Below are 27,762 nucleotides of genomic sequence, written 5' to 3'. Positions count from 1 at the left end.
GGATTAGCAACTCTAATTATAGAATATATAACAATGTTTTTTTGTTTCTTTTATAAATTTATTTGATTTATTTTTTTTTAATTTTTGGTTGCGTTGGGTCTTCGTTGCTGCATGGGGGCTTCTCATTGCGGTGGCTTCTCTTGTTGCAGAGCACGGGCTCTAGATCGCGGGCTCAGTACGTGTGACACACGGGCTCAGTTGCTCCGTGGCATGTGGGATCTTCACGGCCCAGGGCTCGAACTCAAGTCGCCTGCATTGGCAGGCGGATTCTTAACCACTGCGCCACGACGGAAGTCCCTATAACAATGTTTTTTAAAAAAAAATTATCAGAGGAGTTTGGAGGAAAGATCTGAGAGGGTCTTGAACTAGAAATAGACTTTACTTGGTCTTTATCTCACAAAAGATTATCGAAAATGTACCCATGTTGTATCAACATCAGCGTAAGGAAAGTTCTAGGAAGATTTTGTTATAGGAGGTTTCTATCACACCAAATGTAAGTATAATAGCATATCCAGTTTATCTCGATTTGCACTGCTTTAACCATGAGGCTAAATATTTTCTGCCAGGAACCTGGCCTGCAGGTCAATGGAAGGAATCATTTGGACAGGTTGGTGTGAAGTTCTTTCAGTGTAGTCTCTTCACGGCCCATAAGTATCGTGGTCTAAGAGCTCCGTTTATGCTTGTTTGGCAGGCACCATTGCAGCAGCCCTTAATCCCTACTGTGAGATCTCATGACTCAGATATGCTCCCACCACACCTGCCATGGAGAGAGCCAAAGGCAGTTGAGCCACTTTTAGTGGTTAAAAGCAGCTGTCACTCCTAGAGTCCTTGGCAACAGCCTAAACCAGCAGTTATCAAGCCAGGATGACTTTGCCTCCCGGTGGCCATTTGGCAATGTATGGAGACAATTTTAGTTGTCAAATTAGGCAGGATATAGAAATTGCTGCTGACATCTAGTGAGTAGGGGCCAGAGATGCCGCTGAACACCCTACGGTGCCTCCACAATGAGGATTACTCAGCCTAAAATGCCAGTAGGGTCAAGGTTGAGAAAATTGCCACACTAAACAAAATCATCACACTTCTCTCCCATCTTGGTGTTCTAAGCAGCCTTTCACTGAGGCACTTAGGAACATGACAGCTGAAACAGCCTAAGCTCTGGCTTCATTGCTCTACAATCCAAATGAGGGCTTTTCATATTTTTTAAATTACCTTTTTTCCATCTTACCCATTGATTTGAATCACTGAACCAGATAAATCATTTAGACCCCAGGAAACATATGATTCATTCATGTTATAGCATACTATGCAGCTAATAAATTTATACAATAATTTAAGGACTTGAGAACCTCATGTGGGAGGGAAGAAGTGGGAAAAAAAGTGGTAAAAAAGAAGATAGACCTAAAATATATAGTATAATCTCAATAGTATAAACAATAGAGGGCTAATTGGGTGGAAATAAAATAGTTATACAATTAAACTCAGGATGATATGATTATGGTTATTATACCTCATTTACTGATCACCAAACATATTTCACATGTTCCATGTGAGGAGTACCAACTTTATGTTCAGAAGACTCAGTTGGGTAGCACACATGCACAATTTCTAACTCGCTGTCTTCCTTTTGGGCTAATGTTTTCAAGGATTTGGTGAGCAGATCAAAGAGAAAATATATTTTAATTTAGAAATTATATAAATTATTTCAAAACCCCATGATAATTGTCTTTTTAAAAATCCTTTCCTTGTGGAACACTTTTTCTCCTAAGAGGCTGTGAAATTTTTTTCTTTCCTTCAAACTTTGATTTGAGGAGTCGAACGTAAGACTTTCAGTCATGTCCCTCAATTGCCACTTCTATTCAAAATCTTATGCCATGTGTTTTTGTTCTGTTTTCTCCTGAGGTTAAATGCCACTGCTTTGCCAAAGATCACTTTAATTACCTTAATTGGGGTAAATATCATGATCTCTAGAGGCACTGGAACAGCCAGTTTTAAATTTGAATATAATAAAATATGTTGTGACCAATGAACACAAATTTCAAAGGTCTTTTTTTCCCACCAGGTTTTCTATGATGGAGCTGTCATTCATTCCTGGCTTACCTATAAACCAAAGAATCAATTAATTTCTGCTGAACTTCATTTGGAGTGTATGGTTCCCAGGTTAGTCCAAAACATCGTTTGGCTCCTTCTTTAAATACTAATAGCTTTTTGCTGAAATTTATCACCATTTATGCAGAGACTTTGACAATCATGATTGTTTTTATATAGCTTCTTAGCTCAACAGTGTGTCTACCAATGTTATTTAATCTCGGCAGCAGCTCACTGTTCAGAGGTCAAGACTCGGGACAAGTGAGTTACACATATTACAAAGCTAGAAATGAATCTTGCTTCTTAATTCTAGATCTTTGATTCTTTCTACCTTCTCTCCTGTAGATGATGAGGACATGCTGCTCAACCTAATTCAGGACACCAACACTTGACACACAAAAGAAAAAGGAAGGTTTCTTAGGCATACAGATCGACAGGCTTTCATTCTTCTGTAATTCAAGAGGCTCTGAGCTGTGCAGAGGAGTTGGAATTTGGGAAGTCAAATAAATAATAATCTAATTTCCCCTCTGAATTTGAAATCAGTTAAGTAATAAGTCATAGGATATAGAAGATGTAGATCAGAATGTAGTTTTATTTCTAATAAAGCCAGTTGGCAAATGAAGCTTTAGATTTGCAACTAGAAAACCTCCTACAAGTCCTACCCTGAAATGTTTGCTGACCCAGGGGAAAAAAGAACTGGAAAATTGTAGGTCTCTCCCTTGCCTGCAAAGATTCTTTCCGGTAAGCTGGCCTCCAGGCTGCAGAGCAGACCAGAATGTGACCCTCTGAAGACAGTCTAGCTCCACGAAGAAAGCTACCTATTGGTAGTTGGGCCTGAACTAAGAATGATCAGTTCTTTCTCCCAAATTTACCCTCAGATGCCTTTCTTCTCTGGAAACTTAAAAAATTGAAAGAAAAATAGCACCCAACAGCCGATTTTTAAAAAGAAAAAGAAAATGCTATAGTTTGAGCAGTAAGTATATAATTTCTTATAAGCCAATTGGAATTACACAGAAGTAAAAGTTTGCTAAGCACAGATTCTTTCAGGCAACAGCTTTTGAACAAAAAATGCTGTTTGGCCCTTGCTAATGACAATAATCTCATTTACTGAACATTTACTATGTGCCAACCACAAGTTTACATGAAGTTCAAGCATTTTAATCATCATTATCAACCCTAGGCATGAGTCACTAATATCGCCCCTATTTAATCTTTGAGAAAATTGGTCACAGGCACGTTAAATGAGTTGCTAATGTCACACAGCTGGAAAGCCCTAGATTTAATTGTAGGTAGAATGACTCGAAAACCACTGTTTTACATCACTATCCTCTGCCATTCTTTGTTTGTTAGTAAGCTCTTGTCTCTCAGCTTCCCACCTGAGTGATGTAGTCTTTTGAGTAAAAGGAATAGGACTTTATTAGCTCTTTGGAAACCTATTAATAAATTTTGAGAGATGCTAGGAAAATCTTGCCTTACACCTATTACTGTTTTCAAGAAAAAATTCCTGTTCATATCTTCTTGAAATGGTTTTTCTTAATTTAACAGAGAACAGTCTCTGGGTCCATAATTTATTAGCCCACAGCGAGGATTTGGTGAGGGGCAGAGGGTGTTGAACAGAACAGGATAATGTGTTATTCTTTTTTAAATTTATTTTTTATTATTTTATTTTATTTTATTTTATTTTTGGCTGCCTTGTGTCTTCATTGCTGTGCGCGGGCTTTCTCTAGTTGCAGCGAGCGTTGCAGTGTGCAGGCTTCTCATTGCGGTGGCTTCTCTTGTTGCAGAGCACAGGCTCCAGGAGCGTGGGCTTCAGTAGTTGCAGCACATGGGCTCAGTAGTTGTGGCTCGCAGGCTCCAGAGCGCAGGCTCAGTTGTTGTGGCGCACGGGCTTAGTTGCTCCACAGCATGTGGGATCTTCCCAGACCAGGGCTCGAACCCGTGTCCTCTGCATTGGCAGGTGGATTCTTAACCACTGCGCCATGAGGGAAGCCCTAATGTGTTATTCTTAAAACAAAAAGTCATAGCTGTGAAAGCAAGGCCCATTTACACCTGGGCCCAAAGTTCAATCTCAGGAATGATATCTTAAGCCTCTGTATTACTTTTTAATTCTCTCCGTTTTTCCTTTCAAAGCTCCTGTGTCTCATGTGATGGGCCCTCTAGCAAGACTGAAAGGATTAGTAGCTTAACCACATCCCCACCTGCTCAACAGTGGTTCTTGATACTGCGTGAGGTGTGGCCATGCACACTTGAGAGAACACTGGGTAAGGATGCCTACAAAGGCCAACATTTAATGGGCCCAGTCAGGGATTTTATGATCAAAACAAGTATTCAGGGCAAGTAAGAACAGGTAAGGTCAAATCCCCACTGGGGTCTGAATGCCATACAATTCAGTGGTAGAGTTTTATAAGAGAAGGGTTATATTGAATTCTCTCTCTTGTACTTGTCTCACACCTTACTTGGTATTCATATGAGGAAGACCCTATACTTGCCAGTCTTATAAATCTCTACTCACCCTATGGTTTTTTTTTCCTTGACAGTAAAGATTTCACTTTACTATGTTCAGAACTGAATATTGGAGTCCGAAACCACTGACTGCAATAGAAGGGAAGAGTTGATAAGTTCAGAGGTTGCCAGTTTTGAACATTTTTCTTATCTTTCATGAAGAGACTGACTGACTTAAGGCTGAAGGAAACATATGAGCTGAGTCATTTGGGTTTTCCCACTGGGTCCAGTTCAAACAAAATTTCAAACATGTACAAGACTCCCTTGAATTTCGTTTCCCTTTTTTCTATAATCTTTAAGAGACAGGACCTGTGTTGCTCCTGTTCTTAAAATCTGAACTATCCCAGATCATCTGGGATACAGTTCATATCTGGGAGTCATAAGAAAGTCATACCCTACAGCTTACCTTATGTAGTCTTACTGGTTCCATTCCCATTGGTATGAGCTCAGAGAACCCTCCTGCTCATTTGAAGTATTTTTGAAACTTAAGTCTCATAATAAGTAGCTGATGTTTGGTATTCAACTTAGTCTTTCTACAGTCAACACCTTTCTGTGGCCCACACAATGACTCCCTTCCGAGGAACGTGACCCCTCCGTTCCTCTATGAACTGTAGAAGCTGTGCTCTTGGACATCCAGCAGCACCACAGAAGTAACCCAGTTTAACAATGTCATGTGGCATTTTATTTTTATATATTTACATATTTTTAATTGGTTTTAATCGATTATAACCATGATGCCTTTGAGAAAGGCCATTTGTGTTTTTAACTTTCAAAGTGGCCACAAGTCCATGAATAAAACTTGACATACTTTACGGTATATCTGTATTTATTGGATTTCTCATGTAGCATTCTAAGCTGCTGGGCTGAGTTACCAGAAAGGTGGGAGCTGGGGGAAAGGTTATTACCAACATTGTTCTCAATAGCTATTTAGCACCCAGGTGTTGAAAACTGGTTCTAGTTGCATGCAGGAATATGGCCACTAAGCTTGCTTGGAAGAGAGTGAATAGACATTGAAATCCACTAGAAGCAGAGAGAGCTCAGAAGCATGAGTGAACCAGATGTCTGCTTAGATCCCCCCGCCAAATTATTCTATAATACAAGCTCAGAGGGTTGGATTTTGTCTCTGTCCATGTGTTCCTCCAACAGTCACTTGGTCATTCTATGACACATCCCCCAATACAAGCAATATCAACAACCCTCCCATTCTTGGTCCCAGAGATTCTGTGTCAAGTGGCTACTTGCACAGAAAATTCTGAAAATTATGATCATGTCTACTGATACCTTTTCAAAGTTTACTTTTGTCAAGATGTATCACCTTTTAAAATTTCAAAGCCATGTTACCATCAGAGGAATCTCAATCGTATGCTCTGTGGTAATGATCCAAACACAGTCACTTTCTTTGGTATAACATGGTGGAGAAGGGAAAATATCCCCAGATACAGGACAGAGTTTTTCCGAAGTCCAAACTGCCCATTGAGCTTCTGGTCATGGACCTGGATGAGCTCTTAACTGCTTAGTCAACCCTCCCCTTGTAAGCCCCACATATTTTCTGTGCAGACATTACTAATAATAGATATTTTCAATTTGCATGTCTAATTGGCCTGATTTCAAGCCAAGAAAACCCACTCTCTGAAGCTATAGTGGTCCAAGCCCAGGTCCTTTCCACTGTCATTTCTACAAGAAGCAGCTTAGTTTCTCGGTGAGGGTACAGGGCACCTTGATCTCAGTCTGCCTAGGGCAAGACCAAGACTCTGAAAACTTCCCTACATAGGGCTCAGGTATTAAGAAACTGGCCGGCTGAGCCTGCATCCCCTTATTACTTTTTGTGACCATCTTTTTGCCCTGTAAGGAAAGCTGCTTCCAATTCAAAAGTTTTGCCTTGTTTTGTTTGCTTTACTTCCTCTGACCCATCCGTCTGATTGCCTCTCTCAGGCTGTGCATTTATAGGAATGGGACCCACAGTCTCAGGCTCACATGCTTTCCTGAACTCTGTAACATTGGCAACACACCTAAAGAGACCCCCACCTAACCCTGCCTGTGTTCCCAGTGCCAGAGTTCCTGATACTTGACCAGCCAACTGTGCAACTCCCCTTTCCATTATTATAATTTTCCCACTCATAGAATTAACCTACCATCTCCTCCCCCTTACCACCTTACCACCTTTTCTTCTAATGATCTTTTATTTTTACTGCTCTTACCAATGTTTTAGTAAACAAAGCCATTCAGGGAGCAATCCATCCCCCCCGAAAGCTGCAGAAATCATGCATACAAGCCAAGATTCCAAAATAAACCTCCTCCCACCAAAAAATGTGTAGGGATGAATGAATAGACAGATAGATACAAAAATACATATTTTCTAGAACATGCACATTTGAAGAGGCCCACTGCAAGAGGTGCACTGCAAGACTATCCCACACTGTCAATTGACTTCAGCCTAGAAGTCAATTCTATACAAAATTATACTTGAAATAGAATCATCAGTGATTTGGTACTTTAGTTACACTGCCACAATACCATTCATTCAGTTAACCAGTATATACTGAGAGGTTACTATGAGCAAAATATTGTTTCATGCCTAAAGAATACATGAATTTTAAAAACAAAAATCTCTTCCCTTTTTGACCTTATACCCTAATAAGAAGAAACAAACAAAATAGAGAAGTAAAATGCAGCGTATGTGTTTAGTGCTAAGAAGGAAAAATAAAAAAGGAAGAGGGATATGAAATATTTTTTTTTAATTTTTTTAATTTTTATTTATTTATGGCTGTGTTGGGTCTTCATTTCTGTGCGAGGGCTTTCTCTAGTTGCAGCAAGCGGGGGCCATTCTTCATCGCGGTGCGCGGGCCTCTCACTATCGCGGTCTCTCTTGTTTCGGAGCACAGGCTCCAGACGCGCAGGCTCAGTAATTGTGGCTCACGGGCCCAGTTGTTCCGCGGCATGTGGGATCCTCCCAAACCAGGGCTCGAACCCATGTCCCCTGCATCGGCAGGCAGACCCCCAACCACTGTGCCACCAGGGAAGCCCCTGAAATATTAATGTATGTGAAATTTTAGATGGGGTGAGGAGAAAAGCACACATTTCACATTGGACTCAAAGGGTAGTCATTAAATACATTAGAAGAGTCGCCTATGGTGGAGGAGGGATTGATGGATTAAATCAGTTAAATCAAGAGAGGTCTTGCATTGGCCAATGATAACAATGTGTGCTTAACTTGACGCTTGAAATCTCTTTTGGAAGTGTAACTCTACCTAGTTTGATTTTGTCTAAAATGGGAAGTAGATGAAGCTACTCCTCTCGTCTGTCCCAGATGGATAGCAGACTTCAAACCTGAAAAATTAACTCTAACAGCGAATAATTAGTATCTCAGCATTTCGACCAGAAGGCTTGGCATTTCTGAAATCATCCCACATGGGTAGCGCCCTACAAAGTAAAGTGGCTCTTGAACTTTACCATGCGTCAGGATCACCTGGGGAGCCTGTTAAAAACACGGATAATTGGACTTCCACTCCCAGGGTGGGACTAAGAATTTGCATTTCTAACAAGTTCCCAGGTGGTGCTGATGCTGCTACCCCGGGGACCCCACTTTGGGAACCACCCTATAATAGTGCTGAAGGTTAGCCTGTGGACAGCACCCTCCCTGGCACTTCAAAAGTCCTAAAGATGACTCACAAAATGCTTCCATTTGATTTGACACAATAACATCCTGCACTTCATACCTCAGGAGGGTGGAGTTATAAGTGTGTCAAGGGCTTTCTCTTTGTTCTCCAGAGTAATGGGTCATCATATGCATCTAAGTGTGTTATTAGGTATAAACCCACTTCAGGCTTCCCAGCTCCTCTCAACTTCTGATCACCCAAGGTGTTCTTAACCTGTGACCTAGCATAATGCAGGCCCTTGTGGAGTTACCTTCTACTTGTTTCTCTGATGTAGACATGTTCTGGGAAAGTGCCAGGAATGAGTGGACTTTGGCTGATAGTAGTTTGAAAGGGTGGTGTCTTGATGACCATGAGACATTGGGCGTCCAGGCTAAGTTTGATTGTTCTTTCCTAAAAGCTGAGAATGGGTGGTTCCAATTAGCCCTAGATATTATCTTCTCGTTGGTTCCAGTCAACATTGTTGAATAACTGATGAGCTCACACTTATCTCCTCTCTCAAAAATATAGTCTGAGGCTCCTCACATTTAACCGGTCTCTCCTCTTACCTCCCGTTTGCTCTCATTAAGTCATCCTTGTCCTGTCTGTCCTCCCTTCCTGCTCATGGTTCATCCATTCACCACTTCTCACGAAATTACATTAGTTCACGTTATCAACTACTCTCCCTTATCTAACTGCCTCTTCTCCCATCTAGAAAAATACTATGTAAGTTTTCTTAGCTCCTCCTTAGTCCAATCCTTCCTTTAAATCCAGAGTAACATTTGAATCTGTAAACTGAGTAAAGGAGATCGTTGGCCTAAGGTGGGTGGGCCTCATCCCGTCAGCTGAAGGCCTGAATAGAACAAAAAGGCTGAATAAGAGGGCGTGCCCTCTGCCTGATTGCCTTTGAGCTGGGATATTGGGATGCTGGTTTTTCCTGCCTTTAGACTCAGGCTGGAACATTGGTTCTTTCTGGATCTTGAACCTGCAGGCCTTCGGACTAGAACTACATTATCAGTTCTCCTGTGTCTCCAGCTTGCCAGCTAAAGATCTTGGGGCTTTTCAGCCTCCATAATCACATGTTATGAATTTGAGCCAATTCCTTACAAAAAATACATACATACATCCTGTTGGTTCTGTTTTTCTGGAGAAACTCAGAGCTTTATAAACTTTGCTCAGTGCTAATATTCAAATGATACAAATTACTCACCTTATTAATCGTTAGTACCTATAATAATAAAACACTAAATTTTAGGAGGTTTTGCTTATAGAGAGTAAAGGCTCTCCCCAGGCTGCCTGAAGTGATGGATTATCGTAGACACCTGACGGCCTTCAGTTATATTAACACAAGGCAACTGGACCTCTCACAACTTCCTGTTCCCTGAACGGATGTTGCCTTGGGGTCTGGCCAGATGAAGGTTTTTCTGGTACTGCGTCTCCTTTCTTCTCTGATTTGGGCTTGCTCTGGAGAACAGCCAGGTATTTACAGAGTAATAGGAGACTTGGTGGGCAATTGATGATCAGTAATGAGGCTGCGTCTTTGACTTTCCAGATCTGAACATTTCAATTAGCCGCTACATTGCTAATAGCTAAGGGCCTACACTAAATGATCTGCTTTGGATGGTTGAGGTGGGAATGCCCTCTTTCCCCACCTGCCTTCACCCCTGGCACCTTCCTTTTTCCCATAATATCCCTTTCCCCTTTCCCATAATATCCCTTTCCCCTTTCCCATAATATCCCTTTCCCCTTTAAGGATAGCTCATCATACTCATCATACTGTTAGGAAAATTGGGTTGGTCAATTAACTTTGAACTTCTTCAAAGTTTGCAGATACCTGAGATGGACAGGTTATCCTGGCTTCAGCTGTGGACAACGATGTTTGGGATAAACCTTGGAGAAACGCGTTCACAGTGTATGCGTATGTGTCAAATATTTGCCTTTCTCTGTCTGACTGACTTCACTTTGTATGGTAATCTCCGGGTCCATCTATGTTGCTGAAAATGGCATTAGTTCACTCTCGGTTTGTTACATTCTGACAACACTGTCCTTTCTGTTTCGGCAAATCGCCAATCAGGGCCTTTGCACTAAATCTCACTGCCCAGGATAACAAGGGACTTAATGTTCAAGTCACCCTCTTCCTCTCTGTGTAAAGGGAGAATACCTAGTCTACCCACCATACACGAGCCGAAAAGAGAGCATGGACAGGTCAGTTGTGTTTTTTTGTTTTTTTTTAACATCTTTATTGGAGTATAATTGCTTTACAATGGTGTGTTAGTTTCTGCTTTATAACAAAGTGAATCAGCTATACATATACATACATCCCCATGTCTCCTCCCTCTTGTGTCTCCGTCCCACCCTCCCTACCCCACCCCTCTAGGTGGTCACAAAGCACCGAGCTGATCTCCTCTCTGCAGCTGCTTCCCACTAGCTTTCTGTTTTACATTTGGTAGTGTATATATGTCCATGCCACTCTCTCACTTTGTCCCAGCTTACCCTTCCCCCTCCCCGTGTCCTCAAATCCATTCTCTACGTTTGCGTCTTTGTTCCTGTCCTGCCCCTAGGTTCTTCAGAACCATTTTTTTTTTTAAGATTCCATATATGTGTGTTAGCATACGGTATTTGTTTTTCTCTTTGTGACTTACTTCACTCTGTATGACAGACTCTAGGTCCACCCACCTCACTACAAATAACTCAATTTCGTTTCTTTTTATAGACCAGTTGTTTTATGTGGAGTCACTTTCACAACTGTAGGAATGAGATTCTCTAGTGATTGGAAATTGCCAGCAGCTAAAGATGGCTTTGGGACTGTTAACCGTTTACCCCTAAAAGCTAGTCAGTCCCACCATAGGTAACCTTCCAGTAGTTCTATGCCTGCCTATTTATTTAAAATTTTATATTTTTTTACATTTTGACCGCACTTCATGGCATGAGGGATGTTAGTTCCCCGACCAGGGGTGGAACCCGTGCCCCCTGTGGTGGAAGCTCAGAGTCTTAACCACTGGACTGCCAGGGAAGTCCCTGACTGCCTATTTAAAAGAGCAGATAATTCCTTCTCAGATTTTCCAATTTATCCTCTAATTTACCAGCAGTCCCAAATTACTCTGGGATTTAACTGCCAGATCCTATATTTCACCACCTTGTTTCTTGGCCTTTAGCAAACTTTAATGTTTCAATTATAAATATTATCTCTTTGATTGTCTTTTTTTTTTAATTTTATTTATTTATTTATTTGTTTATTTATGGCTGTGTTAGATCTTCGTTTCTGTGCGAGGGCTTTCTCTAGTTGCGGCGAGCAGGGGCCACTCTTCATCGCGGTGCGCGGGCCTCTCACTATCGCGGCCTCTCTTGTTGCGGAGCACAGGCTCCAGACGTGCAGGCTCAGTAATTGTTGCTCACAGGGCCCAGTTGCTCTGCGGCATGTGGGATCTTCCCGGACCAGGGCTCGAACCCGTGTCCCCTGCATTGGCAGGCAGACTCTCAACCACTGCGCCACCAGGGAAGCCCTCTTTGATTGTCTTTTGACTGGCAGGGTATAATATATCTTGAAACCACTGGTTCTCTTTGATCCTTTAGAAGCGTCATCTAGAAGACTTCATCTTTGGGCCCTCCTCTTCATCACAAGTCCAAGTTTTACTTCTGTTTAGTTCTCCTAAAACACAGAGCCCAGGGGGGCTCTGTGCCTGCTTCTCACTTTCTCAGCAACAGGCAGTATGGTTCATATATGCATTCAACAAATGCGTATTGAGCAGTTGTTGTATTGGCTTATTCTTGGCCCTAAGCATTACAACAATGAACAAAACAGACCAAGTCTCCATTCTCATGGAGCTTATATTCTCATGCAAAGAGGACAAAATTTTAAAGAAAATAATTACTAGGTCACAATTAGAAGTAAGAGAAAATGAAGTATTGAAAAATTGCACTGGGTTAAGCTATGATCACTAGGTTTCTATCCTAGCTTTGTTAATTTTGGTCAAATGACTGTATTGCTTGAGAGAATACCAGGACTAAACAGGGATACCAAGATTAGAGCAAAGGTTTTGCTTTCCAGGAATTCAAATCAGGAATAAAGGTAGTAATTATATTAGTAATTGTCCATAATTACTAATATAAATGTCCTAAGGGAGATGGTCTTCCACTTAGAACTGAAAAATAAGGCATCTAAGATCTTGTTTGGGTTAATTCTCATCCACACACAGGATCACTCGGATTCTTCTTGGAGATGGGAGGGCATGTGAGTGTTCTAAAGGTAGGACTAGGAAAATCACCTTGAAAATTTGTTCTTCTCTACCAATGGGGGTGTCTTTTATTGTTAACTAGCCCTGAGCTTCCCCAAAGTAGGACCACTGTATTATCTGACACTTTCTCTTTTCTTCCTCCCAATAGTATATGTACGATGCAGCCCCTCTTTGTTCTTGGCCAGGGTTAAGTCAACTGCATTTGATAATGGTCTACCTATGGCTCCTGATGAAGTGTTTCTGGGAGATCTATGTCCTGTAACCTCAGTGTATCAAAGATTTTATGAGTTTCAATACCATCCCACTGATTGCAACATCAGGCTTGAGGTAATTAGGTATCCTCCTAATTAACTAAATCATCTCAGAGACGTTCAGGCTCACCAACTGCACTCCATGAGGATTTTATTAGTTTTTTTTCCTAATAACAAGCTAAACTGATTTTGCCAAATGTCATATCAAGGCCATGGGCAGTGAAGGAAGGTAGGAATGAACAGTATCCACTTGTCAATCAGTTGTACCTCCCTCTAGAGAATGCAAACCTAAATAAGACATGGAACTTGTCCTAATTTTAGAAAAGAACAGGCTTATTTTTTTCTTCTCTGTACCAGGGGTCAGCAAATTACAGGCTGCAGGCCTGATCTGGCCCACCATCTACGTTTATGTGGTCCATGAGCTAAGAAAAGATTTTTTAATGTTTAAATGATTAAAAAATAACAAAAGAAGAATAATGTTTTGTGATAGGTAAAAAGTATTTAAAATTCAAATTTCAGGGTGCCTAAATTTGGTTGTATTGGAACACAGCCATGTTCACTCATTCATGCATTTACTAATTGTCTGTGGCTACTTTGACACTATAAGGGCAGAGCTGAGTAGCTGGAACAGAGGACTCACGGCCCACAAAGCCAAAAGGGTGTACTATCTAGCCCTTTCCAAAACTTTGCCCATCCCTGCTCTGTAGTGTAAAATCTAACCAAGTAGCTTCACATCCCTCTAAATTTTTATAGTCTTAAGAGGCAGCTGGCCCCTACTGGCTGTAGGCAAATGGAGGAAGAGTGGGAATGGTTGACACATCTGATGCCTCAAATGACTGCCTGACCACTTCCTGACACCTTGGCTCCCACCAGCGCTTCTGGTGCCCCTCCCTGGTTTGGGAGTCAGGATGGGTAGATCAAGGGCATCAGTCTGAGGAGGGATATGGATAGTTTGAAAGCCTCATAGGTAACTCCGATGCCTTGTGTTCACATGTCATCAATCTTATACCACCCAACCTCCCGTGAGAAACCCCGAGGGAAGAGTCATTTCCTTTCACTTTTCTCCCCTCAGAAACTAAGAAACAAAGATTTAGTGTCTTTTTAAAACAAATTTTAATATTATCTTCAAGTTCCTGTAAAAAACATATATATTAGGATGTTGATGAGAATGAATGGCAGGGCCAGATAAGCTAATAAGAGAGTTTCAATTATGTTAAATAATATTGAGAATAAACAAAGAAAAGATGCCCAAATATTCACTGTGGCAGTCTCCGGGTGATGAGATGAAATCTTCATATGGTGTGTACTACATTTTTCACATTTCCTTAAAACACGTTATTTCGGAAGACCATATAAACCTATTTAAAGTATCCTTTATAATTAGACATATCTCTCACTCATCTAATATTCAAATGTTATGTTCAGTATTTTAAGGACTCCTAGATGCTAAAAAGTTTGTCAAGAGAAGTTATAAACTTTTTCCTGATAATAATAAATAACGACTTTGAAGCAATATTATTCAAACTCAACCAGCAAGTACTCTCGCCTCGTATGAACCATACCCAAACCAGATGTTAATTCTTCTGACCACTTAGACAACGGTCCTCTGTCCCACTGGGAAGATAACTTTCAGTGTGGGTGTGCCCACTTTTAAGAGATGTTGACTGAACCACTAATTCCTAACAGATTCTTGAAGTCAACTTACACATTCCCTTTGTCTCATCAGGTCCTCCCAGAAGATCGTCTCCTTTTTGTATCTAAAATCATCTTTAAGTCCAAGTTCTCAGATCTTGAAGCTTCAATCCCTGTGGCCTGTGCTGTCCCTCGGTGAGTCTGGGATGCCAAACTGATGCCATATCCTCTCAATTGCCTTAGTTAGGCTCTTGGAGGAGAAGAGAGCTGAGAGATTAAGTTACTATGACAGGGTTAACCAAAGCCTCCTGAGACCCTTTCTCTCTTGATGCCAAATTCTTCTGTGTTGTTCATCTCCCAGTCTGCTACTTATGACCAGCGTGACTTTGAGGAAGTTACTTAATAACTCTAGGCCTCAGTCTCCCCATCTTTAAAGTGGAAATAATACTATCTATTTCACAGAGTTGTCGTGAGGATTAAATGAGAGAATGCACATAAAGAGGTTAGAACAGTGCTTGGCTCATAAAACACCTGCAGGACATAGTAGCTGGTGTATCATTCCATCAGTTAATTCTCTTCAATGTGGTAGAAAGCTGTGTGTAATACTAGCAGGTCTAACTTCACCATATATCTAGTAGCTCTTAGACTAAGAAATCACTTTGTTCCAATTATATGCAGTGTCCATATTACAAATTATACTTCTTATCTCTTAGCCATATTAGATGTTCTGATTAAATCAACAAGGGGCTGAGGGTAGACTGATTACTATGAATTTATAGGCAAAGTAGAGTGTACTAGAATACTAGATTTAACTAGTTAAATGTGAAATATTTTAACTTCATTATCCATGGGATGGGGCTCTTATTGGCTCATTTAGACATTACCTTTTACAGATGGTCTAAGATCATCGAATTTTAAGCTAATGACTTCTGATCAGCTAATTGTAAATCTGGTGGTATATTTGGGAAGGAATTCTTTTATATAAAGCTTACTAGGTTCAGTTGTTAAACCAATAACTCAGTTTCTAGAATAAAGACAGGATGACAACATATCGTAATGGTGCGAAAGCAGGGAAAATGAGGAGTAAGGGCTTGGCTTCAGGTTCTGAACCTCAGTCACCAGGACTTGCCAAGATCTTAATCCCATTCTTCTTTCTTTGTCTTCTTTTCTCTTTCTGTAGCCATCCAGCTCCTATAAGAATAATTATAGGAAATGATGCAAATAAACAAGGTGGCCCCTCAAAAAGATCAGGAATAGCAAATTTATACTTTGGAAACACAATCAACTGCCAAGTTAAAGTGAGGTTAGTTAAAGTACATAGATTAACGCTGTTCAAGGATATTTTATAACAGAAAACCAGCTTTTTACAAGGAAATTGTGTAAACACCTGTGCTTCCAGTTTGGGAAAGGCTGGTTAGGGCACCCCTAGATTACTAGAGGTGTAGATCTTATGGGCAACCCCTTGTCTGTCTGGCATTAATTGGCATATTAACTGGTATTAACCACATGACTCAGATTATCCCTCAGGCACCATGGAGGGTGAGGCAATGAGTGAAACATTTTTACCAAAATCAGTATCAATAGAATATTAAAGAGAAACATTTTAAAATACCAAAACCATAGAACATGGACTTGGGTAAAGTAGATAATCCATGAGAATGTGCACTCAGAAATATCATAAACTCAGACTCTGTCCTGAAAGGATTAAACGCCTATCATCTGCCAAGGAGTATATTTCCTAAATTGTATGGATTTTCCTTCCTACACAGCTGAGAAGGAAAATTCTGAATACATACAGATATATTTATTATAAACTTTGGATGTTTATATACTAGAGAGATGGTAAGCACTTTTAAAAATTGGAGATGTGTTATAGATGCTATATTAAACATGTTACATATCTCTGATATATTTCATAGTTAAGAGAAGCAAAAATATTTGTATCCCTAGATATAAATAACTCCTATATTAATTTTCTTAGGACATGATCCCAAACACTACCTCTTTCTTACCTGCCCTCTCCATCCCTCCCTGTGACTTAGGGAGGGACACTAGGTCCTCTGAGACAGAAGGTAGAGAACTACACTAGCAGATGCTGATTCCTTTCTTCTGTTTGCAGAACAACTACCTTAATGTGCAGTTTCACCCCTTGAAAAAATCACACAGCTCATCTTTCTCTACCTGAGACTTTTGAAGCTGACTCAACCCTCTGTAGCACCACTGCACATTAGAAGCTGAATTTCCGTCTAAGGATTCCGTTTGTTATCTTACATTTTTAAATGTTTTAGATGATTTCATTTTAAATGGAATGCCCCTTTGTTGTTTTATGATCACTTATTAAATAGGATCTGCCTCTCTCTTTAACCTCATAAGGAATTATAATAAAATGCATTTTCTCCTAATAGGTTATCTATTATTTCTTAACGAACTGTGCTAGGGTGCCTCATCATATGTAAAACTTGTTCTATGCAGGCTTATGTTTTCATTGGTTGTTTAGTACTTGTAGTTAAAGGTTAATCCTAGTTATGCTGAATAACATAGCCTAGAAATCCAGCTAATTTATTTAGGACTGGTTAGAATAAATTAAAGAACTGCTGGAAATAAATGAAGTTAGTGCTGTGGGTAAAAATGTCCTCTTTCAGCCCACACTATTTATTTCCAAAATGATAAAGGAAATGGAAGACACCTAGAAATATTCTCATTTTACTGACAGGGCTTCTGATAGGCAATATGGAGAAGGGCTTAGTCCTAGATTAGCAAAGCAGGTGGTAATTGTTAGGTCAAAAATGAGGGTGCTTTGATTACTAGTCCGACACCACCACCAAGTCCAAAATTAAATTAAAATCTTTTCAGTGTCCTCTGAACAGAACTTGTTCTGAATCAGGGGTATGCCTCTTCTTAGGTAATATTTGTAACTATTTCTAGAAGTGACCTGTTAATGATACCATATACATTTCATCACACCCATTCTCCAGGTGCCACCAAATATTTTCACTACCTACGATCTGTAAAAATGTATTACACAGAAACCTCAATTAAATAGAGTTGGGAGACCCGGAAGGGGGAGCTCTCACGCCCTGGGATGATAAAAGCACAACAGGAAGAAGAAACAATCCTCTTCTTTCCTGGCATTGACTCAGCCAGTGAAAAGCCATGGAGCCTTTTTCCTCCCTATTAAAGTGTTCTCCTGCCCTTGCTGTGCCAGGACTTGCACGTGGCTCGCCATGGTTCCAGACCCCAGATTACAACTCTCTGCTAGTCCCAAATAAACCCAGCTTTGCTGGAGGAATAGCTGGCAGTCTATTTGTTTTGGGTCAACATATCTAAATACTATAGACCAGCATAGAAGAAAAAAAAGATTTTTTAGGCAGTGAACATAATAACAGAGTCAAATATCCCAGAGCAGAACAAATATTAGTCTCATACTACATTGGTTAGCTAGGGCTTTCATGACAAAGCACCATAGACTGGGTGGCTTAAAAACAGAAATTTATTTTCTCACAATTCTAAGAAGCTAGAAGCCTGAGATCAAGGTGTGGGCAGGGTTGGTTTCTCCTGAGGCCTCTCTCCTTGGTTTGTAGATGGCCATCTTCTCTCTGTGTCTTCACACGTGGACCTCTGTGCTTATGTGTCCCTGTCCTAATCTTCTCTTCTTATAAGGACACCAGACATAAAGGATTAGGGCCCATCCTAACAACCTCAGATAACCTTAATCAGCTCTTTAAAGACTCTATTTCCAAATACAGTCACATTCTGATCTACTGGGGGTTAGGACTTCAATATGCAATTTTGGAGGGACACCATTCAGGCCATAACAGTTCACCCTCTGGCCCCCCAAAACCATGTCCTTCTCACATGCAAAATACAGTCACCCCATCCCAACATCCTCCCAAATCTTAACCCATTCCAACATCAATTCTTAAGGCCAAAATATTAACTAAACATCATCTAAATCAAGTATAGGTGAGACTTGAGGTATGATTCATCCTGGGGCAAAATTCCTCTCCAGATGTGATCCTGTGAAACCAGACAGGTTATCTGCTTCCAAAATACAAGGTAGAACAAGCATAGGATAGACATTCCCATTCCAAAAGGGAGAAATTGGAAAAGAGAAATTGGAAAGCAAGGCCAAAACCCAGCAGGGCAAATTCCATTAGATTTTAAGGCTCGAGAATAATCCTCTTTGGCTCCGTGCTCTGCACTCCAGGCCCACAGGGGCAGAGGCCCCAGCCCATTGGCCCTGAGCCCTGTGGGCCTGTGGTGGCAGTGTCAGCCCTGCCAAACTCCAAACCACCTTCACAGTTATTCTTTCCCTTTCCTTGAAGGAAAATGCATGTTCAGAGCTTATAGCTCTATTGCCCTATCCTGTAGAATCCCAGAATTCTGACATCAAAGTGTCAGAAAGATTGTTTTTTTCCTGGAAGCCTCTTCCCTTGGCTTGTAGACAACCATCTTCTCTGTGTCTCCATACGTGGTCTTCTGTCTGTGCCTGTCTACATCCTAATCTCCTTTTCTTTACAGATGCCAGTCATACTAGATTAAGGCCAATTCACATGACCTCATTTTATATTAATTATCTCTTTAAAGACCCTATCTCCATAAAAATCACACTTTGAGATACTAGGGGTTAGGACTTCAATACATGAATTTGGGGGGTGGCAGAATTCAGCCCATAACACATACTTAGGTTTGTCACATAACTCCAAGACAACTGCAGGAAAGACTGGGAAATGCAGCTTTCCTGTATGCCCAACGAGAACAAATGAGATTAATAAGTATATGACTAGTCTCTATCAAAGTAGGAGAGATAAAATGTTAAATATTTTATAAGACAAAACAAGATAAGGATTGACTATCTCTTGAATTATCCATAATATGATTTGACAAAGTAGGTTTTAACTATCTATTAGCACACCAATTTGAAAAGACAATCACATGGGTACACACACACACACACACACACACACACACACACACACACACACAATGGAATATTACTCAGCCATAAAAAAGAATGAAATAATGCTATTTGCAGCAACATGGATGGACCTAGAGATTATCATACTAAATAAGCCAGACAGAGAAGGACAAATATCATATGATATCACTTATATGTGGAATTTTTAAAAAAAGATAACATGAACTTATTTACAAAACAGAATAGACCCATAGACATGGAAAACAAACTTATGGTTACCAAAGAGGAAAAGGAGGGAGGAGGGATAAATTAGGACTTTGGGATTAACATATATACACCACTATATATAAAACAGATAACCAACAAGGACCTACTGTATAGCACAGGGAACTATACTCAATATTTTGTAATAACATATAAGGGAAAAGAATCTGAAAAAGAATATATATATATATATATATATATACACACACACACACACACATATACATATATATATATATCTGAATCACTGTGCTGTACACCTAAAACTAACACAACATAAATCAGCTATACTTCATTAAAAAAAAAGATCACATCCAATTTTATCCATGGGTTTGATATAATGTGTCTTAAATTTTTTAAATATTTTTCAATTAAAACATTAAATAAAAATAATCAGCATCAGAAACCGATAGTTTTTTGACCGTTTGAATTCAGAGCATTCTATCCTGGTCAAATTTCTCCATTTGTGATGCCCAGCTTCACCCTTAATATAAATATGCATAAGGTAAGGAAATACAGAAACTGGGGGTTGGCAAACTACAGCCCACGAGTAAAATTTTCCTGAAATACAGCCACGTTCATTCATTTACTTAAACTGCTTTTCACTATAACATCAGAGTTGAGTTGCTGTGAAAGAAACCACAAAGCCTAAAATTCTTATTACTTGGCTCTTTCCAGAAGAAGTTTGCTGACCCCTTGTCTTGATGAAGGAAGTGCTACTAAGCCAGTGTTTCAATGTTTTATTTTGTTTGGCACTCCAGTTTTTATTACCCATGCCATCAAAGAATATCACTTGGGTTGGGCAAGAGATATGCCTATATTTGTAAAATAAAAGGACACTGAGAACTCATGTTTATTCTCTGGAAGATCAGTGTTTGGAAAGAGTATACATGGCAGTTGAGACTCTGGAAATTAAATGCACTGAAATTATTGCTGCATGAACTCCCCCTGGAAAGTCTTTGTGTACTCTCACACATAGAAATATTCCAATATGAAGACTGCTGATGGAGATGAAATCCACTGATGGAGATGAGACTCCGTGACCTACCTTAGCACAGTGGTTAAGAAAATAGATTCTGGAAACAGATTACTGGATTTTCATTTCTATGGACTCTTACTATCTGTGTGACATTATGTAAGCTACCTAAACTGTGTACAAATCAATGCAAAATGGGACTATAAGAGTACCTCTCTCATAGGCTTATTGGAAGCACTAAATATGTTAATACAAATACATAATTAGAAAAGTACCTGGCACATAGTAAATGCTTAATATTAGTTATAATTATAATTGAATTTTTGTTTTTTTCTCTTGTCTACTGTTTTGTTCTACTATGTGTTGTAATTGTGAATCTCAGGAGACAGAACTCTGTTGATCATACCCTTTAGCATGGCCAACTAGCATTATTCATCTATGTAGAGACCCTCTTATTATTTTTTTCCTTAATTCAGCATCTCCAATTCCATATCCTACTATATAATGGTCACACTTAAAAATATTTACTATATATCCTTCCATACTACTTTCCAAAATTTTTAACATATATGTACAAATGTGAAAAATATATTTTAATGTACATTTCTAAATAGTTTGGTGCACTATATCTTATGGTTTTCTCTTGCATTTTTCATTTACCTTTCTGTGTTTGAGCTAAATGCATATTTTTAAATCAAATCAAATGTATTCCTCTTTACTGTTGCATGGTATTCCCTACTATTCTTTCCCACCTCACTGGAGTCCAGCAACTGTGATCTTTCCATTTTCTCAAGCACCCAAATCACCCTCTGTATTAGTTTCCTATGGCTACATAACATATCACCATAAATTTGGCAACATAAAGCAATACCACTCATTACCTCACAGTTCTATAGGTCATTACCTCACAGTTCTATAGGTCATAAGTCCAAGCAGGCTCAACTGGGTTCTCTGTTTAGGGTCCCATGAGGCCAAAATCAAGATGTCGGCCAGGATGGGTTTTTATTTGCAGGATCTGGGTTTGAATCTGCTTCCAGCCTCATTCAGGGTGTTGACTGAATTCAGTTCCTTGGGGTTACCTGAGGTCCCTGTTTCCTTGCTGGCTCTCAACCAGGGGTTTCTCAGCTCCTGAAAGCTGCCTATGTGTCCTCTCACCTGGCCCCTCCATCTTCAAACCAGCAAGAGGGCTGATCCTTCTCACATTTCCAAATCACTCTAATGACTTCTGCCACCAGCTAGAGAAAACTCTCTGCCTTTAAAGGGCCTGTGTGATTAGATTAGTCCCACCCAGATAATCTCTATTTTGATTAACTCAAAATCAACTGAAAAAAAAAATCCCCTTTGCCCTATAAAGTAACATAATTACAGGAATAACATTTCAGCATATTCACAGCTTCTACCACACTAACAGAGAAGGAGTTACACAAGAGAGTGGGCCATTACAAGCCTCCACAACTCCCTAAACCTGAATCAAGAGCTATATGACAATTTAACGGTACTTTCATAGGCCTAAAGATGACAAAGTTCTAGAAACCCTCACATAGTACATTTTGCTTACATGTCCCACTAATCTGCAATTTTGAGCATACAATACTGAACTTTAGGAGGTTGAGCTAATAGGACATTCTCTAATGCTGTCCAAAATGTGGTTAACTACCAACATCTGAGCATGGCTTCGGCTGCTATAACACAGGAAGCAGCTGGCCCCTCACAACTTCCTGTTTCCTGAGTGGGCTTTGGCTCAGGGTTTGACCAAATGAAGGGCTTCCTCCTACTAGGGTGGCTGCTTCTCCTTGTTTCTGAGATGTGGACTAGTTCTATAGGCCAGAAAGCTATGACAATATAATTTCTGGATCTGTAAGTATCATGCAGCCATGAATATTATATACTATTGTTTTGTACATCTTTGTTCATTATTGCTTTTGATGTTTTATTGTATGATCACGCCACAAATTATGTATCCAGTCTTTGCTGAAGGACATTTAACTTGCCACCAGTTGCTAGTTTTCATGATGTTGCTATTTACATCCTTGTACACAGCTCCTCCTGCGTATGTATGAGTGTTCCTGGGTCTTCTAGGGTGCAGTTCCAAGGGAGTGGAAATGCTGGGGTGCATGAGCATGTATATGTGCACACACACGGAGTATACATTTCTACTGTTTCCTAGATGTTAGCAGTTCCTCAATAAAGTTATTGTACTTGTTTATCCTCCCTCTAGAGTTTCTCCACACCCTCACCAACACTTGGTTTCAGGAAACAATATTTGCCAGTCTGGAAGGGGAAAAGGGTGCTTCTGGATTTTAATGAACTGTGTCATGATTACTAATGAGATTGCTTTTTATCACATTTCCTCTTTTGCATACTGCCTGTTTATGGCTTTTGTCCATTTTATATCAGAATTTGTTTTATTTTTCATTTTATGTTGGAGTATAGTTGATTAACAATGTTGTGATAGTTTCAGGTGTACACCAAAGGGATTCTGTTATACATATACATACATCTATCCTTTTTCAAATTCTTTTCCCATTTATATTATTACAGCATATTGAGCAGAATTTGTTTTTCAATTGATTTGCATGACATTCTTTATATATTCAGGATACTAATCCTTGGGGATTTGCAAAGTATTATGTTATTTCTTAACAGTGTTTATGGCAACTTTGGGGACAGAAATGTTTAATTATTTTTTATTGTGATAAAAATATTTAACATGAGATCTACCCTCTTAAAAAGTGTGCCATACAATACTGTTAGCTATAGGCACAATATTGTACAACAGAGCTCTAGAACTTACTCATCTTGCCTAACTGAAACTTTGTACCTGTTAAATAAAAACTCCTCATTTCCCCTCCCCCAGTCCTGGCAACCACCATTTAACTGTCTGCTTCTATGAGTTTGAACCTTTTAGTTAAACAAATATAACTCTTTCTCTTTTTTGTGTATCTATTATATATTTTTGGTTTCTGGTTACCATGAGGTTTATATAAAGCAACCTATATACATATATGTGATTATTTTAAGTTGCTGGTCTCTTAATTTTAAATGCATTCTAACAACCCTTCATTTTTACTACCCTCTCTTCATGATTACTGTTTTTGACATCATACCTTACATTTTTTGTTTTGTGTGTCCCTTAACTGCTTATTGCAGATATCATTTTACTACTTTTGTCTTTTAACCTTCCTATTAGCTTTGTACATGATTGATTTACTACTTGTATTGTATATTTACCTTTCCTGATGAGCTTTTTCCTTTCATAATTTTCATGTTTCTAGTCATGGCCTTTTCTTTTTTGCTTAGAGAAGTCCCTTTAATATTTCTTATAAAGCTGGTTTGGTGATACTGAACTCTTTTAGCTTTTGCTTGTCTGTAATCTGAATGAGAGCCTTGCTGGGTAGAGTATTCTTGGTTGTAGGCGTTTCCCTTTCATCGCTTTAACTATATCATGCCACTCCTTTCTGGCTTGCAGAGTTTCTGCTGAAAATTCAGCTGATAGCTTAGTGGGAGTTCCCTTGTATGTAACTCGTTGTTTTTCCCTTGCTGGTTTTAATATTCTCTTGTCTTTAATTTTTGCCATTTAATTACAGTGTGTCTTGGTGTGGACCTCTTTGGATTAATCCTGTTTGGGACTCTCTGTGCTTTCTGGACTTGGGTGACTGTTTGCTTTGCCAGGTTAGGGAAGTTTTCAGCTATTATGTCTTCAAATATGTTCTCAGACATTTTTCTCTTTCTCCTTCTTCTGGAACCCCTATAATGTGAATGTTAGTACATTTGATGTTGGCCCAGAGTTCTCTTAAACTGTCCTCACTTCTTTTCATTCTTTTTTCTGTTCAGCATCAGTGATTTTCACTACTGTCTTCCAGCTTGCTGATCTGTTCCTCTGTATCATTTAATCTACTGTTGATTCCTTCTAGTGTACTTTTCATTTCAGTTATTGTATTCTTCATCTGTTTGTGTCTTCTTTATATTTTATAACTCTTCATTAAAAACTTCTCATTCTCACTCTGTTCACCCAGTCTTCTCCGGAGTTCTCTGAGCATCTTTATGATCATTACCTTGAACTCTTTATCTGTTAGATTGCCTATCTCCATTTCACTTAGTTCTTCTTTGGGGGTTTTATCTTGCGCCTTCATTTGGAACGTGTTCATCTATCTCCTCATTTTGCCTAATTTGCTGTTTTTATTTTTATGTATATGGTAGGTTGATTACATTTCCCAGCCTTGGAGAAGTGGCCCTTTGTAGGCGATGTCCTATGTGTCCCAGAAGTGCACTCCCCCCTGGTCACCAGAGCTATATCCTCTAGGGATTCCCCCCCCCAATGCAGGCTGTGTGGGTCCTTCTGTTGTGGTGGGCTATGAGTGGTCTTGTAGGCATGGCTGGTCCCAGGTCTGATTGGTTGCCAGGGCCTGCCTGGAGGCTGCCAGTTGCTGGTTGGCTGAGCTAGGTCATGAGAAGTCTGGCTGTGAAAACCTGGGGGTCTCCGGGGTAGTGCTGGCTCACTGGTGGGCAGAGCCGGGTTCTGGGTTGGGTGGTTATGGGGCCGGGATTCCCAGATCTAGTGTCAGCCTCCTGGTGGGTGAGGCCAGTTCCTGACACAGCTGGCTGCAGGGTCTATGGTGTCCTGAAGCTTGTGTCAGCCCACTGGTGAGTAGGACTGAGATCCAGCAGGTCCCCAGACTGGTGCTGCCTACTGGTGGGCAGAGCTGTGTCCCAGACTCTCTGGCTATAGGGCCCTGGGATATCCAGTCTAGTGCCTGCGTACTGGGCCAGGTCCTGGGCTCTGTGGTGGACAGAGCCATGTCCAGGGATAGCTGTGGGTTCAGGGGTCTTAAGGCAGCCTGCCTACTAGTGGATGGGGCTGTGTCCCCACCCAGCTAGTTGCTTAGCCTGAGGCATTCCAGTATTGGTGCCTACAGGCTGGTGGGCAGGGCGGGGCAGTCCTGAGGCTAATAAGCTAGAGGGAAGATTACAAAATGGTCCTTGCCAGCACCCGTGTCCATGTGATAGAACAAGCTTCCAAAAATGGCTGCCACCAGTGTCGATGTCCCCAGGGTGAGCTCCAGTTGCCTCCTGCCTCTCTAGGAGCCTCTCCAAGATCAGCAGGTGAGTCTGACCCAGGCTCCTTTCAAATTACTGCTATACCCTGGGTCCCAGAATGTGTGAGATCTTGTGAAAGCCCTTTAAAAGTGGAGTCTTTATTTCCCACAGCCTCTGGGTCTCCTAAAATCAAGCCCCACTGGCCTTCAAACCCAAGTGTTCTGGGGGGCTTGTCCTCCAGTGCAGGACCCCCAGGCTGGGGAGCCTGATGTGGGGCTTAGACCCCTTGCTCCTTGGGGAGAACTCTGAAATTGTAATTATCCTCTTGTTTGTGGGTTGCCCATTCAGGGATATGGGTCTTGACTATACCACATCCTCCCCACCTCCTACCCATTTTGTTGTGGTTCCTTCTTTATATTTCTAGTTGTAGAGGATCTTTTCCGGTAGATTCCAGTCTTTCTCATCAGTAGTTGCTCTGTAAATAGTTGTCATTTTTGGTGTGCCCATGAGAGGAGGTGAACTCAGGGTCTTCCTACTGTGCCATCCTGACTCAGCTCCTCAGGAGTGTAAATTTTTATTGAAGAGTAACTCCTCTGAAAGGAAAGGGAGAAAGAATTGATCAGGGGAAGTCATCAGACAAAGATTGAGACGTGACTGTATCTGTGCCTGTCCAACAAGGGATTTTAAAAATTGCCCTTTAGAGGAGTCCCAGGTTGGGCAGCAATGGCTAGACCTTTGTTCCAATCTTGCTCAGGCATGGACTGGAACGCCCAAGAGAAGAGTATGATCTCTGCTCAAAGGCTAAAGGAGCAATGGAGTTAACAGCTGAAGGCTGTTCTGGGATGGGCAATGCATCTTTCCCTGAAAGGAAATATGAGCAGCACATCTGTGGATGCCACAAATAACAAATTGGTTCAACCCTAAGTACAGTCCATTAACAAAGATATCTAAATAGATCTAAAGGCATGTATTTCCTTTTTCTCCCATTTTATCCAAAAAGGAGTTTCTAAAAATTGCCTTTGATTTGGTACTCAAAGAAAAATTTAACAGGCTAAGCCAAAAGAGAGGGTAAAGAGATTGATTCTGCAAGATGGCTGAGGTAAGGAAACTTACAAGTAGCATTTCTTAATATTGTTCAATGGTCATGAAGCTTTATTTAAGTACCCTGTTTCTAAAGCATTTCGAGAACAGAAATTATATTTTTTAATTGTTTGTATTGGGACACTAACTGGGGTCATTTTAAATAAGAGTTTAACCCCTAAAACTTTGTTTAGAATTTTATAAACAAAACTAAGGTAAAATATCTTTCGATTCCAACATCAGTAGATACCTGGATCCTAAAAATAATATTATTAAGAGTACAAAATGGTGGTTTTGAGTGTGCAGATAACCCACAGTAAAGGGTAACTCAGAAGACTCCTAAAGTTAGGATTCAAAGTCTTCCTAAAAGAATTAAATGCCTGCATAACAATATGTGTTTTGAAGATTGAAATTGTCAAGTATCCATAACCATCCATAACACCATGCATATAATCCTATAAATGAATCATTGCTGTCTGAAAGACAGAGTTTGAAAGATAGAACATTCTGTCTCAAGATCTATACACAAACATATACTCTGCTTTTCTTAGAAACAATGAACACAGGATCTGCGCTCTGTGTTTTTGTCTTTTCAGGAATCTGACTATGTACCACTGGATCATTTCCCTGTGCATCAAATGATGGGCCCTCCCTTCCATGAGAGAGAAATCTGGCCATCCACTTGCATACTCTATGCAAGTTCCTATGCATACTCAGGAACTCTATTCCTATAGCTGCTTAAGAATTGTGCATCAAATATGCATCAAAACTTAGTAGTTTTCAGAAAGCTGTGATTCATTATGCTATAAGCCATCCCTCACTTTAAAAAATAACCTACTTCTAGTCAAAGAGGAAATTAGAAATATCTAGAGACAGGGACTTCCTTGGCGGTCTAGTGGTAAAGACTCCATGCTTCCACTGCAGGAACACAGGTTCAATTCCTGGTTGGGGAACTAAGATCCTGCATGCCACATGGCACAGCCAAAAAGAAAGAAACGTAGAGACAAATGAAAATGAAAACATGACAATCCAAAATCCATGGGAGGATGCAGCAAAGCAGTTCTATGAGGTAAGTTTATAGTGATACAATCTTACCTCAGGACACAAGAAAAATCTCAAACAACCTAACATTAGACCTCAAGCAACTAGA

At 40.2% G+C, this 27,762-nt stretch overlaps 1 protein-coding gene and 1 long non-coding RNA gene across 4 annotated transcripts; one reads left to right on the top strand and one right to left on the bottom strand.

The window, feature by feature from the left end:
* Positions 1–34: 34 nt before the first annotated feature.
* On the bottom strand, positions 35–27,762 carry LOC309667605. The gene is made up of 2 exons (XR_014267836.1): positions 25,923–27,762; positions 35–297 (listed from the first exon to the last, which is right to left on the bottom strand). It is a non-coding gene; the product is annotated as an uncharacterized lncRNA (long non-coding RNA).
* On the top strand, positions 4,775–16,739 carry LOC309667588 (putative oocyte-secreted protein 1 homolog). Of its 3 annotated transcripts, XM_082476164.1 has the most exons (6): positions 4,775–9,848; positions 10,043–10,137; positions 12,603–12,781; positions 14,432–14,532; positions 15,518–15,640; positions 16,457–16,739. In XM_082476164.1, exons 1-6 carry the CDS (start codon positions 9,826–9,828, stop codon positions 16,488–16,490), a joined length of 555 nt encoding a protein of 184 aa, XP_082332290.1. In that variant the 5' UTR covers positions 4,775–9,825; the 3' UTR covers positions 16,491–16,739. The 3 variants fall into 3 exon arrangements, with proteins under 3 accessions (XP_082332290.1, XP_082332291.1, XP_082332289.1); XM_082476165.1 differs by lacking the exon at positions 15,518–15,640; XM_082476163.1 differs by having other exon boundaries at positions 15,518–16,739.

The sequence above is a fragment of the Balaenoptera physalus genome (genome assembly GCF_965194825.1).
Source record: "Balaenoptera physalus genome assembly, chromosome: 10".
NCBI classification, from domain to species: domain Eukaryota; kingdom Metazoa; phylum Chordata; class Mammalia; order Artiodactyla; family Balaenopteridae; genus Balaenoptera; species Balaenoptera physalus.
This window is presented reverse-complemented; position numbering and strand designations above follow the sequence as displayed.

Coding starts and splice junctions, on each gene's coding strand:
- LOC309667588 (XM_082476163.1), top strand. CDS start 9,826: ATGATCTGCTTTGGATGGTTGAG. Junction 10,138..12,602: donor AACGCGTTCACAGTGTATGC/GTATGTGTCAAA, acceptor TCCTCCCAATAG/TATATGTACGATGCAGCCCC. Junction 12,782..14,431: donor ATTGCAACATCAGGCTTGAG/GTAATTAGGTAT, acceptor TTGTCTCATCAG/GTCCTCCCAGAAGATCGTCT.